The sequence below is a fragment of the Aplysia californica genome, unplaced genomic scaffold, assembly GCF_000002075.1.
Source record: "Aplysia californica isolate F4 #8 unplaced genomic scaffold, AplCal3.0 scaffold00026, whole genome shotgun sequence".
NCBI lineage: Eukaryota > Metazoa > Mollusca > Gastropoda > Aplysiida > Aplysiidae > Aplysia > Aplysia californica.
The window spans coordinates 1,963,474-1,977,369 of NW_004797296.1; the positions used below are offsets into that span (position 1 = coordinate 1,963,474).

Below are 13,896 nucleotides of genomic sequence, written 5' to 3' on the forward strand. Positions count from 1 at the left end.
TAAGATAACATTCCCTTCCCCCCCCTCTTTTCATCAGTTTTATGTATATTTTAACTTGTGTTGATTGTTGACACTTTGTTCTATTCAAGCTGTCTAAATTGTAACTTTTGAGTATGGGTATGTGCAATATAAATGCAATTAATTCATATTGTTATATATGATAATTTCAGGTGCTGTTATGATCTCCCATCTTTTTTTCTGAAAATTGTCAGTTGTTACTGTATTGTTGAGGGGGGGGGAATAATTTTAATAATAACTAGCATTTTGTACAGCTCATATCCCTACTTGATAGCAAGCTCTATGTGCTGTTTGAGAAACTATCATTACCTCAGCAGAGCTTAGGAAACTCAGAAACATTCTCAGCTTGCTGGGCAGCATTCAGTACAAACAGCTGATTGATTAAGTGCTCAAACAGTAACAAACTGACAAGATTTTTCCATATACACTGAAGTGAGAAGACTTGTCTGCTCTCAGATTGCCCAGAGCCTCGACCATCACTCCAGCATCGGTGTGGACCTGGTGGCCATGTGCGTGAACGATGTGCTGGCCAGCGGGGCGGAGCCGCTGTTCTTCACCAGCTACTTCGCCTCGGGGACCGTCCACCCAGACTGGACCCAGGATGTGCTGCAGGGTGTGGCTGAGGGATGTCGCCAGGCTGGGTGTGCGTTGTTAGGTCAGTAGGCTTAGAGTTTGATTCTTTCTGCTCTTGCCTTGTTTGGGTAGTTTTGTGTATTTATTTCCACTCTTTGCTGAGAGTAAGTTTTTTGTTACTTGGAGATAATTTCTTTCATCAGCAATGTTTGATGCTTGTTTAATTGTTTTGTTTCCTGTGAATATGTTTTGCTCCAACTGTTTAACCACTTGATTGCCTTGAGAGAAACTGCATAAGCTCTTCAGTAAGATCAGAAAGCAGATAAGGCCCGAGAAGTCCATTGCAGTCTATTTTATACTGCTGGCTGTGTGACAGCAAAGTGTTTAAGTTGTGCATAGCTGCCAACTAGTATGCACAAATTTATTTCATACGTCTGAAAGGGTCTGTGTATAGAAGTCCGTTTTGTTATCAGAAAAGTTCTATTCTCTGTTATTTAGTATTGTTCCTTTCGGACTTGCTCATGCTGGAGATAGGTTTTCAAAATGGGATTTGCGAATGATAATAAGAATGAAGCACATATGTCAATATGTCTTAACTTGTCCGTGATTTGTTCGTCCACAGAGCAAAAAGTGTCTTTACTACCTTCCATATACCAGGGCAAGATCTATGATCTAGGTGGCTTTGCTGTTGCCGCAGTGGAGAAATCCAAGATTTTGCCATTGACATCGAGCATCCGAGCTGGACATGCGGTTATTGGACTGCCCTCTAGTGGTATCCATAGCAACGGATTCAGCCTGGTTCGGCGTGTGGTAGAGATGAACGGCCTCCGTTATGATCAGCCGTCACCGTTCACAGCAGGCATGACTCTGGGTGAGATTGTCGTTACATTGTTCGACATTTCTGGAGCAGCACCCCTGTTCCCTTCTTCTGAAAAGTTTGATTTTAACCATTTTTGTTAATCTTCTCATTGGTGGTTTTTGATGAGCACTTAAATCTCTGATGGTGAAGATAAGTTCTCAAGACTTTCATTGCGTCATGTCTGCAGCCTAAATAAGGTACGGGGACTCTCATGGCCTAGAGATTAAGGTGTTCACCTCTCATTCAAAGGTCCCGGGTTCAAATCCAGGTAGCAAGGGAAAAATAATCTTCTCTAAAATTGTTTCCTTTCACCTCCTTTCCTGCTCTCTAGCAATGTTCTGTCATCTGCTTTCATCTCTAATTTCTGCCCCCACCCCCTCACCTCCGTTGCCCCCTCTTCTGGGTTCCTGACTCTTTCAGCAGCCTTTCTACTTCTTTTCCTTGGCTCTTTCTTACTGCTGCCCTTCAGCTACACCCCTGATCTTCTGTTAGACCTAGCCTTTTTGGACAAGGGCGAAAAACCTCGGAGGTCCCGTGTGTAAGTTGCGCACGTTAAAGATCCTTTGGTGGTTTAAATTCGATAAGAGTTGGCTTCGGCCGCCACCCGGGCAAAATTCAAAATTTCCTACCAACTGAGAATGTTTAAAGTGTTACGCGCTCTCATGTGACCTTATGCAGTTGCGAGCGCCGTAAAAACACTTACAAAAACAAAAAAACAAAAAATAAGGTACTGATTATGTTAACTATGTATTTACTATAATAACGTGTGGTAGAAAGTCAATGTAGCTTTTTTTATGGACATGTTGACCTCTCGATACATTTGGGCGTTAGGGTGACAAAAAGGTCATTGGGGTTCAGAAGCTTATGAAATGTCAATATTCTCCTTTGAATAGAGGTCACCAACAAAATCACAAGAAATTGATAGATTTTGGGACTTTTACATGATATGGCTACCCAACACAATTACCTGTCACTAGCAGATCAAGTTAACTGACCTCAAATTTTGATGACCCTTCTTTTTGTGGCATGCTACCAGAGTTGGCATACAAATGTTGTTTTCTTGCTAGGAGGAACAGTCTTCTCAATATATACGCTGTAACATTTTGGGCCTTTTTTTCTTTCTTTTGGATTTATTTTCTTTTAAAAACATCACCATTTATTTTCTCTCTGACAGGCCACGACCTTTTGACCCCAACACGCATCTACGTGAAGTCTGTGTTGCCAGCAATGAAGTCTGGGAAGGTGAAAAGTTTTGCTCACATCACGGGTGGAGGTCTGGTGGAGAACATTCCCAGAGTGATGCCCCCTGGTCTAGGGGTTTGTCTCGACGCCAGCAAATGGAACCTCTCAGCTGTATTTGGCTGGCTGCAGTACATGGTAAGTTCTCTGTTGTTCTATGTAGTCCTTCAGATTTAACACTTACAGAACCGTCGACGACTTTAGTCACCAGTCCTTAGTATGCGCTCACTACCGCTGGCTACTTAAGTCGCCAACGCAACCAGGCACACTAAACAGAATTAAACAACGAATGGACACACTGCGCTGAAGTAAATACCCAAAAAAGTTACTCTATATGATAGCTGAATGGTTGATGAGCCTCTCTGAATTTTTAAACCGTGTTTCTTGGGCTGCCAAGATTTTTTTATTTTAAAAAAATTCTGCCACGGCTTCAGCGTTCTAAACTGGTGCAATACTTGAGGGTTTTTCACTGTATGTGCCTTCGGTACCGTTAGTGTTAAATCTCTGGCCCATGGGCTCAGTACAAGACCTGTCAAGTGCTGTGATCTAAATTGAGCTCTCCTGGATTTTTTTTTGCCAGTCAAAGAACTCCAATTGTATTTGCATGAAATCTTTTTTTTTTCTTTAATTGTTTTCATCGCTCATCCACAGTTTATGGTAAATGACGTGAAAATACACATTTCTATTTGCATGCATTTGCAATATGTTATTTGCTGTGGTTGGTTCTTAGCATAACCTTAACCTAATGGAGTTCTAGAGACTCAAAATGTATTTTCTTAACTCCGATTTTTAGGAAAGATTCAGAGGAAAAACTTGGATATTTTTTTGGTCATGGAGTGGTTGGCAGGTCTGCAGTACCAATCATGTCGTTATAGGTGGAGGTCTTCTTGTAATCTTTTTTTTGTTGCAGCTAAAGATGTTTATGACAGGTGAAGTTGGAAAAAATCTGTATGTTTGATAAAGCCTTCCTTTTCGTTTTCTAAATCTGGTGTTCATCACCTGTGCTGGTGGCTTATGAAAGTGAACCAAGTGTACTTTTTCTGTCTTTCTTTTTTTCTTTCTTTCTTTCTTTCTTTCTTTCTTTCTTTCTTTCTTTTTCTCCTCCTCTTCCTCCTCCTCCTCCTCCTCCTCCTCCTCCTCCTCCTCCTCCTCCTCCTCCTCCTTCTTCCTTCTTCTTCTTCTTCTTCTTCTTCTTCTTCTTCTTCTTCTTCTTCTTCTCCTTCTTCTGGGGGGGGGGGGTCTATTTAACTCTTGTTTCATTATGCCTTCTTGAAGATGCAATTGAGGATAATGATTAAAGGCTAATGAGATTATTTCATTTTTGTCTGTCAGGGCAAGATCAGCTCTCATGAGATGTCAAAAACGTTCAACTGTGGACTTGGAGCTGTTCTTGTTGTCAGCCAATCAGATGTTGCGGAAGTGATGGAGACGTTGTCCTCAACAGGAGAGGAGCCAGTAGTGGTTGGATCAGTGGTCTCCCTTTCTGGTACAAATATTCTTTGCGGAAACAGTTATGGGAACATGTAGAAAGCAGCTCAAAATTCAAATACAGAAGTATACGTTAGTGACATCCTTTGTGGTAAATTGGAGAAAATTGTATGGAGCTTATGTACTGGGAAAGGACTCAAGGTGGTTAGATTACTTTTTCATGATGGTTTTTGAGGGTGAAGATGATGTGTCTAAAAGGGCAAGGGAAGAGAAATGCAGTTCAAAATATTACTTGCCAGATATTTTAAGGTGAAAGTTTAGTGATTTCTGACTGTTGATGAAATAGTAGCCTCCTGTTTGACCTTGTTTGAATAAACAGCAAAATAGAAGATATCCTTCCACCCTGTACAAGATTTTTAAAAAGATCTCAACTCACAAAGGCTGTCTTTGGACAAAGAGGTAGAGCTTCTAGGTTATTCCTTTTCTATTAGATGCTTAAAAATGTATATTGAATAATAGTATGTTCATTGACCCTATTTATCATGAAAAAGTGCAGAAGAATAGCTTTCTAAAAATAGTTTACGTGGGGGCTGGGGGGATTTAACCTGAGCTCTGAGCTATGAGTGCTCCAATGATGGCTGTAATTTTCCAATTTTTTTAATCATTCAGATTGTTTTCAGAACTGTGTGACTTTTAATGACTTTAAAAAGAAACCTTGTAAATTGATTTTAAATCTTTTTTTATATAAAGGTTGAATGTTTCCTCATTAGTTGAAATATAAATCATTGCCTTTATTAAAGAGAAGTAAAGTACTGTGGTTTCTATCTGTTTTGCCTTCTGGCTTTGAATTGTGCTTTACAAGTGGAAAATGTCATGTATTAAAAAAAAGTAATGAGGTGTTTACTGTTGTAATATTTGTGCCAGTTTTGTTATTAACTTCTATTTTGTATAATAATAATACATTATAATGAATATGATGGTAATAGCATGTTATGACGATCCTTCACAGAGGATGAGAAGACCAAAGTTCAAATCCAAAATTTGCAGTCCAGTCTACTGTCCAGCTGGACCCGGCCGAGGAAAGTAGAGAGAAAGAAGCGAGTAGGAGTTCTCATCTCTGGCTCAGGTAATGGTCCTGGGATGGGGCATCTTGCTCAGTCAACCCTTTCAAATTGTAGATACTATGTTCTCTGTTTTGTTGCAGCAAATTTAGTTTAATAACTTACATACTTAATGATTTTCATCATGAAAAAGATAAGGTTACAAGCATACATTAGCATTTTCATCATGAAAAAGATAGGTTTCAAGATAGGTTTCAAGCCACAAACTTTTATTACTCACCATCATGTTCTGAAAAGAATGAAGATTTATTATATGAGGATACAAGGATACAACAATAAGTAACTTGGTGCCCGCAGATATTTATGATAAATCGTTGATGTCGGTGGTCTAGTGGTTAGGCTACCAGACTCGTAATCTTGAGGTTGCGGGTTCGGGGGTTCGAGCCACGGGCCTGACGTTGTGTCCTTGAGAAAGGCACTTTACACGGATTTTTCTCTCTTCACCCAGGTGGGAATGGGTACCCGGCCTTAGACAGCGAAAGATCTTGTCAGTTTGCCAGTGTTTTAGCACCTATAAATGGCTGCTTGCACTGTATGCTTCCCAGGAAGTTGAGTTTGTTTCAGAATGCTCTCAGGTCTGCTGGGGTAATAGATTGTGAAGTGCATAGACCTTGCTGTTGAGCAGGGATTTGCGCTTTACAAATGCTATCTATTATAAATGAGAAAAACAAGAAATAATAATATAATGTCTAGTCAGTAGCTACGCTAACTCTAAGAGCTAATTATATTTCATTTAGAGATGACACTTTACAGCTGGCATGTTCGCTGCTGTTTTACCTGCATACTGCTGCGCAAATGAGACAGTCTCTTGGGCCTTACACATAAGCCATTTTAGTGCAGTCAAATTGAAAAATGTTGTCTTTACAAGTAATTATACAGAGTAATAAAAAAACATGATTTTTCTCTTGTATTGAAAAAAATTAAGATGGAAATTAACATTGAAACGCCAGTTGATCAATTCCCATCCATCCCCTCCTCTTCAACAGTCCCAAGTTAAACTATACAATTTTTCCTTCAGGCACCAACTTGCAAGCTTTGATTGATCACACTGTGGACAAGGAGAACAATTCTGCTGCCCAGATCTCCCTGGTTATTTCCAACAAGGCTGGGGTTATGGGCCTGACAAGAGCTGAGAGAGCTGGCATTCCAACACTGGTAAATCGAGATATCTTACATTGTTCTTTTCATTCTTCATTTTGCACTTCTTTCTGTTTAAAGTCTTCTTCCTCTTGGTGTGTATGGGATAAAAACTCTAATGCCACTATACTTTCTGATTATGGTCTTCTTCTTCAGGTGTGTTTAGGATGGAAACTGTCATGTCAGCCAGTGATTGTACCAGTCTGTGCTGGCGTTTCGGCTTTTATCCGGTGCAGATTGTTACTGAACTCACATATTTGTCTCGCTATCATTTCTCCAATGATCATAGATAGCGAGGGGTGGAAAGAAAAAAAACTTTGTCCGAACTTTTTAAAAATATTTCCATTTTCTAGTTCTGAAAGTATGAGGATGTCTTTTTATATCTTCTCTTCTTCAATTTATTCAGTACTGAACTAGACAAGCCTAAATGAAAAATCAGTTACTTGCATTCAGAACAAGAAGAAGAAATAGGAGCTGTGCAATCATGATGACCTTTTTAAACTTTCAATATTACAGTGTGACTCTTTCTATCGACTGATTTTAAAATTTATTTTGAAGGGTGTAATATTTATGGGGTTATGTGTGAACGTGACAAGTTATATTTGTTATCTTCTATCGAAGATATGCACGAAAAGTATTTGCGGTTGTTTTGTGTCAATCTCTTTACAATCTCTGGCCTCTGTAAATGTACTGTTTTACAATGTGATACTTTCTTTAAACCGTATATCTTTTCAGGATGTAATATTTAACAGATTAGGTGTGAACAGGACTAATTCCATTCTTTATCTTTATCATTTATTGATGTGCCCAAAAGTATTTACAGCTCTTTTGTGCCAATCTCTGTACAGGTGATCAATCACAGGAACTACAAGAGCAGGGAAGAGTTTGACGAGGCTTTGCACCAGGCTCTCGTCAGTCATGGCATTGAGCTGGTCTGTCTCGCGGGCTTTATGAGGATTCTTACAGGTTTTTGTTCTTTTTCTTTCTCATGTAAATTTTTATGCGTGTCTCATAGGGATCTGTGTAAATTACGGAGTAAAAGTATATCATTAGGATCATAGCCCACTGTTTACTGTTCCTGTAAGACATAAATGTAATCTCACTGTGATTCCCACAGAGATGTCAGATATTGCACACTAGGTCAAGCAGTTCAAACTTCATAAGATGGATATAGTTTACTTTTATAGAAAATTGATGGTGAAAATAGCAAAGTTACCAATTCGCTTGAAGCTTTTTTTTTTACTAGTACCAGAAAAAAGCCCAATCTACTATCTCCCTGATAGGATCATTCTGGCTGTTTATTTGTTTATATATATACTGTTTCTTCATTTTAGTCTTCTTTATGTCTAAATATGGCCAACCTTATCTGTTTTAGTAACATAATCAGGTCGTATAAATACTGAAGATTAGAGGTGTTGCTAGAGAGTAGAATATGAAGAAAATAAGGAAAGATAAAGATGATATAGATGATTGATAGGAAAGGAGAAACAAGTCACACCAGAGCCAGCTACCCACTGTTGTCTGCAACTATACATTTTCTTTCTCTCTTTGACCAGGGGGATTTGTGAACAAGTGGACAGGACGCATGCTGAACATCCACCCGTCCCTGCTGCCGTCCTTCAAGGGTGCACACGCCCAGAGGATGGCGCTGGAGGCTCGGGTTCGCATCTCTGGCTGCAGTGTGCACTTTGTTGCTGTAAGTTGCTCCCTTCACCTTGAGCTTATGTGTTGCCCTTTGCTTCAATTGATGGGAAAGGACAAGGAGACTCGCAAAAGATCTATTTAAGAAAAATTATTTAATCAGTTCCGCGCCATCTTTCTTTTATGATCTGAGGTCAAAGAAAAAGAATGATCATATCCAAAGATCTATTCGTTTCACTCCCTCTCTTTCTCTCTTTCTCTTTCAGTCCTTCTTTCTTTCTCTCTTTTATACATGGACCCACTTGTACGCCCACAAACATGCCCAAGTGAACATTATACATCAAGTGAAGATATTTTGACGATGTTCAATTTTCCTGTGGCTACTCTTTTATTGAATAACTTGACTCTGCTCTGCAGAAATGAGCTTTTTTGTTCAATTTTCTGTTAATTTTTATTCAACATATTCTAAAATTATACACTGAAAACACTATTAGTGACCGATAGGTTGAAAGGGTACCTCGATTTTTTAAAAAATAAATTTTTTTTTTGGGGGGGGGGGGGCGTTGGTGGCCTAGTGGTTAGGCTCTCGGACTCGCAACCGTAAGGGCGTGGGTTCGAATCCCGTCAAGGGCTCGACATTGTGTCCTTGGGAAAGGCACTTTACACGAATTTTCCTCACTTCACCCAGGTGGGAATGGGTACCCGCCTATAGACAGCGAAAGATCTTGTCATTTTGTTAGTGTTTGAGCGCTTAATCAGCTGCTTGCACTGTATGCTTCCCGGGAAGCTGAGAATGTTTCGGAGTGTTCTATGGTCTGCTGGGGTAATAATATAGTGTAAAGCGCATAGAGCCTGCTGTTGAGCGGGGATATGCGCTATACAAATGCTATCTATTATTATTATTATTATTTTTGGGTTTTTTTGTTTGTTTGCATGCAGTTTTAAAATAATCGTGTCAAAATAGTCCTGTAGTGAAGATGAGTTTTGGCTGCAACAGATAAGGTTGAAGCAGCTTGCCTCTTTAACGCTTCATTGCATGTATGTTGCCATATTGGCAATGTACTGAGTTAGATACTAACAACTGATTAGTAATTGTTAGACTCCTATCTTATTTATCGAAGCTGGTTAGAATTCGCAGTATTTATTGAAGCTAGTTAGAATTCGCAGTATTTATTGAAGCTGGTTAGAATTTGCAGTATTTATTGAAGCTGGTTAGAATTTGCAGTTCTTTGAGTCCTCAGAGACTGTCACTGTTACTGACCGTACAAAGAGTTGGGGGTGGGGGGAGGTTTTTTTTTCGTCCTCAAAGACAGAAAAAGGTGTGTTATATAAGGTTAATGATCTTAATTGTGTTGATGAGAGTTTGTAACATTTACAATGAGTCATTTGAAAGTTTAAATCTTAACACAAACTTTCTTTCCTTTTTCTTTCCCTTGCCTCACCCTGCGCCACCCACTTTTGCCAGGAGGAAGTGGACGCTGGGGCTCTCCTGGTGCAGCGCAGCGTGCCCGTGTACCCAGGTGACACGGAGAACACGCTGTCGGAACGCATCAAGACGGTGGAGCACGGCGCGTTCCCAGCCGCGCTGGAGATGGTGGCCAGTGAGCAAGTGGTGCTGGGGGAGGACGGCAAGCTTGTGTGGAACTGGTAGTGAAAGAGGAGAACGGGATGTGTGGGAACCTCGTGCAGCGATGGAGCTGACATAGACGGGGAGCCAACTGGGACTTGTGAAAGTAAACATGCTGCTCTGGAACTACTGATAGTAGTACTCTATTGCTCATTGGTGGATTCTTTGAGAGAGACAGACTTATAGACATGTATTATCATGTCCAAGACTACACGCTATGACGTAATTCTGGTTCACCATGGACTGCGCCCTTTGACTCTCTTTGAAACCAAATGAAATTATGAAGGGCAAGGTCCTTTGAAAGGAATAAATAATAAATAAAGTTATCCAGTGACTAGTTGTTTTGGGTGAAATGATAGAGATAAGGGAAGATATTCTTTATTGGGCCTCCATTGGAAGAAATTAAAAACATGTTTTCACCACCTTCTAGGACACAATTAAAAAATACATAGTATCATATCAACACAATTATACAAACATTTGTTAGTATATGTATTACCGTAGGCATTTTGATTTCCAACAATGGCACCAGCTCGGTCCGACATTGTGTCCTTGGGAAAGGCACTTTACATTGATTTCCCATTTGGCTCGGTCCTTTCCGGTTTCAAGAAAAGACTCGTCTAAAGTTGTAGAAGATAAAAGAATTTTGTTCTTCCTTTGGAGAATATGGTTTTGCAGAGGTTATGAGTTTCTGAAATAATGATTGTAATGAGTGAAGGGTGATATTGTATGAGAACACCCATAAAAATATTATGATCTCAATACTTTTTATGTCTACTGGAAGTTGTTTAAAAATGTCATACTTTTGCCGGATGTAGAAGCTACTGCAATTTTGTGAAAATATTTTTTCATTGTTTAGAACTTAATTTGGGGGTAGGGGGTCTCTTCTTCTCTCCCCCCCCCTGTTTAGGAAGTGTCTTGAAGTGAGGTATAATCTCAAATGGATATTTGTCATTAAGATGTTGTGGAAGAAAAAATTCAACAATCATGACTTTCAAATGCTCAAAGGTTCTTTTGATACAAAATCTGTTCCCTTTTATTTTGGAATTTTTGTGAGTTTTTCTGTGCCATGCTCTAAAGCATTTTGAATTCTACTTTTACCATCTTTCTGTCATTTATGAACTTCCTGTGGATTTTGAAATATATATCAAATTGTACTGATTTATGTAGATGCTGTTCCAGGGCTATCTTTTTTTTGTCGATGTGTCTGGATGTCTTCTTTTCAGGAAAAATTTGACTTCCGAGAAAAATATATGAATTTCCTCTTGATTTAGCTGTTACTGACCACTTGAATGTCAATACAACTGTTTTAAAAAGCCTTTTTGGTACAGGAAGCAATGTGCTTTGAGTAGGAAAGACTTGTGAAAAGAGTGTTTGGATGAACGAGTTTTTTAAATGTTTTTTTTTTTGTGGGCAGGAAAAACAAAACTGAACATCTAAAGTTTCAGTGACCCTACCACCACCACTCCCCCTCCCCTATTTTTGTGGCTTAGGTGGTATTAGTAGTCTGTTAGATCTTTCCCTGCCAGGCCATTTCCCCTGACTCACCCAGGCTTTTTTTTCCTTTAGGACTAATCAGATATAAATATAATTTCTTCACTTTTTCTAAGAACGAAACATAAGTGTGTTGAATATCAAATTGCATGAAAATGAATTTTCAGTCAGACAGTTCAGAGTAAAAGACATAACCTGAGCACTTAACAGTGGTTTGTGCATCTGAAAGCTCTAGAGTGGGAGGGATTAAGAATCTGTCAAGCATTGAAATGTGTCTCGTGGCCATTAGGATTGGGCAGGTAACTGTATGCAAATGTAATATTATTATAGTTTTTAATTACTCTTTACTACTTAGAAATGTCCGAATACTCTTTGAAAAAGCTTTATGGATCTCACCACTTTTGACATGTATGTTGAATGTTCAAACTCAACTTTACTTTGAAAATATAGCAACATGTGCCATAAAGCTTCGTGAGAAGATGATGTCTGGCTTCGAGAAGTTGTAGATGTCCTTGGATATTTAAACATTCTAGTTGCACTGCTTCTCAATTTGAGAAGTTAGCTTCAGCTTTTGTTCGTGTTTTGCACTTGTGTTATTTTATCTTTTCAAGTTTATTACAAATTAGATTTTACAGCATATTATTGTGTCCTTGAGCTTCTCTTTGACTTAAATATGGGTAAAAGATATCTCTGTTTTGTCTAGGATAACCCCCCGGGGCGGTGCCACTGACTGAAGTGTCTTTAGGCCATTCCCAAAGAGGGGACATTTCTTGTTCTAGTGCTCAGAAGAACTGTAAATGGGCTGATCTAACAATGTCATGGTCATAACTGTGCCTGAACTACAAGGAACTGCTGCTTTTTCGGTCCTAATCCTTACTATCGTCATTTTCCTCTACTTCTTTTGTATGTTTGTCACACTCTTGTGACCAGATATTTCCAGGGTGCCTTGATAGTCGAAGCAGACTTTGCACTGTGGAAGCTAGACAGGTGAGCAGAGTAAGTCTGATTTCCTGGAAGGACCTCTCTGTGGAAATCCACCCCTTGTCGCTCATATGACCTTATGCAGTTGCGAGCGCCGTAAAACTTCTACTAAAAGAAATGTGTCAAGGATGTAACGCACAAGATCATAGTGGTATGGGTTTTTTAAACTGTGGGCAGCGTAAACTTTTTAGAGGGGAATTGGAGGTTGCTACTGGTTGGTCTTGCTTTTTTCTATGCCTCTGTTATATTTGACTCTCTTGCTTTTTCTCTACACTATGTACTAAAAAAGCTTTATTCATTATAGTGTGGATGTGCTTCTGTTTTCCTAAACAAACGGCAATAACTTGAAATTTTGCTGATGGAGTGATGGGCGAGGATTATGTAAAGACGTTATAATGAATATGAAACTTCCCTGAACTTTGCCCCAATTTGTCCTCAGTTTCAACCTTTTAGTGGAAAGGAACTGATTGAGTCCAAGAAGAAAGTTACTGTCTACCGGTGTAATTGCTGAGATCGCTTTTAAAGTCTTTCGTTGCACACCATCGATGAAGAAGGTTAACCTGCATCTTGACTGATCTAAGTTGCATCGATGGAAGAGTACAATGTTCAGAATCTTTTTATGTCTCTGATACATGCCGTCTGAGGTACATGAATGTGTATTGCCCTAAGATGAGTGTTACTATGTAATATTCATTTTGTCCAAGATTCCAATTAATGATGAAATGAGCAATGTATGTAAGTTTCCATGCCTATCATAGCTTTTGTAATTCTTTTTCAATTTTGAAAAGAGCAATATGGTGACAAGGAAATAGCCCACTTTTTCAACACATGTTCATGTTCGATGAAACTTAAGTACTTCTCTTTTTTTGTCTCTTAGACGATTAATGATTGTACATATCTTCTAAATATTATGTGCCATTTCTTTTTGTTTTTATTATTTTTTAAAGCAGTTTTTGTTGTTTGACCCTCAGTATTACTACATTAGCTCACAGACATTTTTTTTCACCCCAGGGGGCGGTGCCACTGACTGAAGTGTCTTTAAGCCATTCCGAAAGGGGGGACATTTCTCTTTCATGCACAGTAGAATTGTAAATGGGCTGATCCATATCATGCTCATAACTGTGCTTGATCTACAACAGGGAACTGCTGCTTTTTCTTTCCTAATCCCAACTATCGTCATTTTCCTCTACTTCTTTTGTATGTTTGTCACACTCTTGTGACCCGCTATTTCCGGGGTGCTTTGATAGTCAAAGCAGACTTTGTGCTGCTGAAGCTAGAGAGGTGAGCAGAGTAAGTCTGATTCCCTGAAAAGACTTATCTGTTGACATCCACCCTGTGGCGCTCGTATGACCTAATGCAGTTGTGAGCGCCATAAAATTACTAAAACAAACGAGGCATATTATTCTATCTTTGTGTTTGTTTCTCTTCTGGTTTTTTCTTCTTTTTTTTTTCTTGCTTTCTAAGACTCCTCCACTCTCATCATGATTATACAATAAATGAATTTTTTGAATGGCTTACAACTTACTTTACTTACCATGATTAATTTACGTTTTCTTATTGCACTGTAGATTATCCTTGTTTTGTGTCTTTGTACTGTTTTCTTCATAGGCTCTTGGATTTGATAATGACTTGGCTGGGGGGTTTTTGGGTTTTTTTGTCGGCCCTTGAGTGGATGGTAGGATGGACTGTGGTTGAGAGAAACAATTACTTTCTCCTTTTTTTCGTTGTTTTTGTTGGTTTTGTTTTTTTGTTGGTTTCTTTATAAAGGTATTTTCAGT

General features: G+C 39.1%; 1 protein-coding gene across 1 annotated transcript in view; it reads left to right on the top strand.

Moving 5' to 3' along the window:
* Positions 1-11,234, top strand: part of LOC101860947 (trifunctional purine biosynthetic protein adenosine-3) — a 41,068-nt gene extending 29,834 nt beyond the window's left edge. The window contains exons 20-26 of the mRNA XM_035973219.1: positions 2,625-2,827; positions 4,022-4,175; positions 5,127-5,243; positions 6,257-6,393; positions 7,224-7,341; positions 7,932-8,071; positions 9,482-11,234. Coding sequence (XP_035829112.1) covers positions 2,625-2,827; positions 4,022-4,175; positions 5,127-5,243; positions 6,257-6,393; positions 7,224-7,341; positions 7,932-8,071; positions 9,482-9,667 — 1,055 coding nt within the window. The 3' untranslated portion in view covers positions 9,668-11,234. The remainder of the gene's footprint in view (positions 1-2,624; positions 2,828-4,021; positions 4,176-5,126; positions 5,244-6,256; positions 6,394-7,223; positions 7,342-7,931; positions 8,072-9,481) is intronic.
* The last annotated feature ends 2,662 nt before the right edge of the window (positions 11,235-13,896 follow it).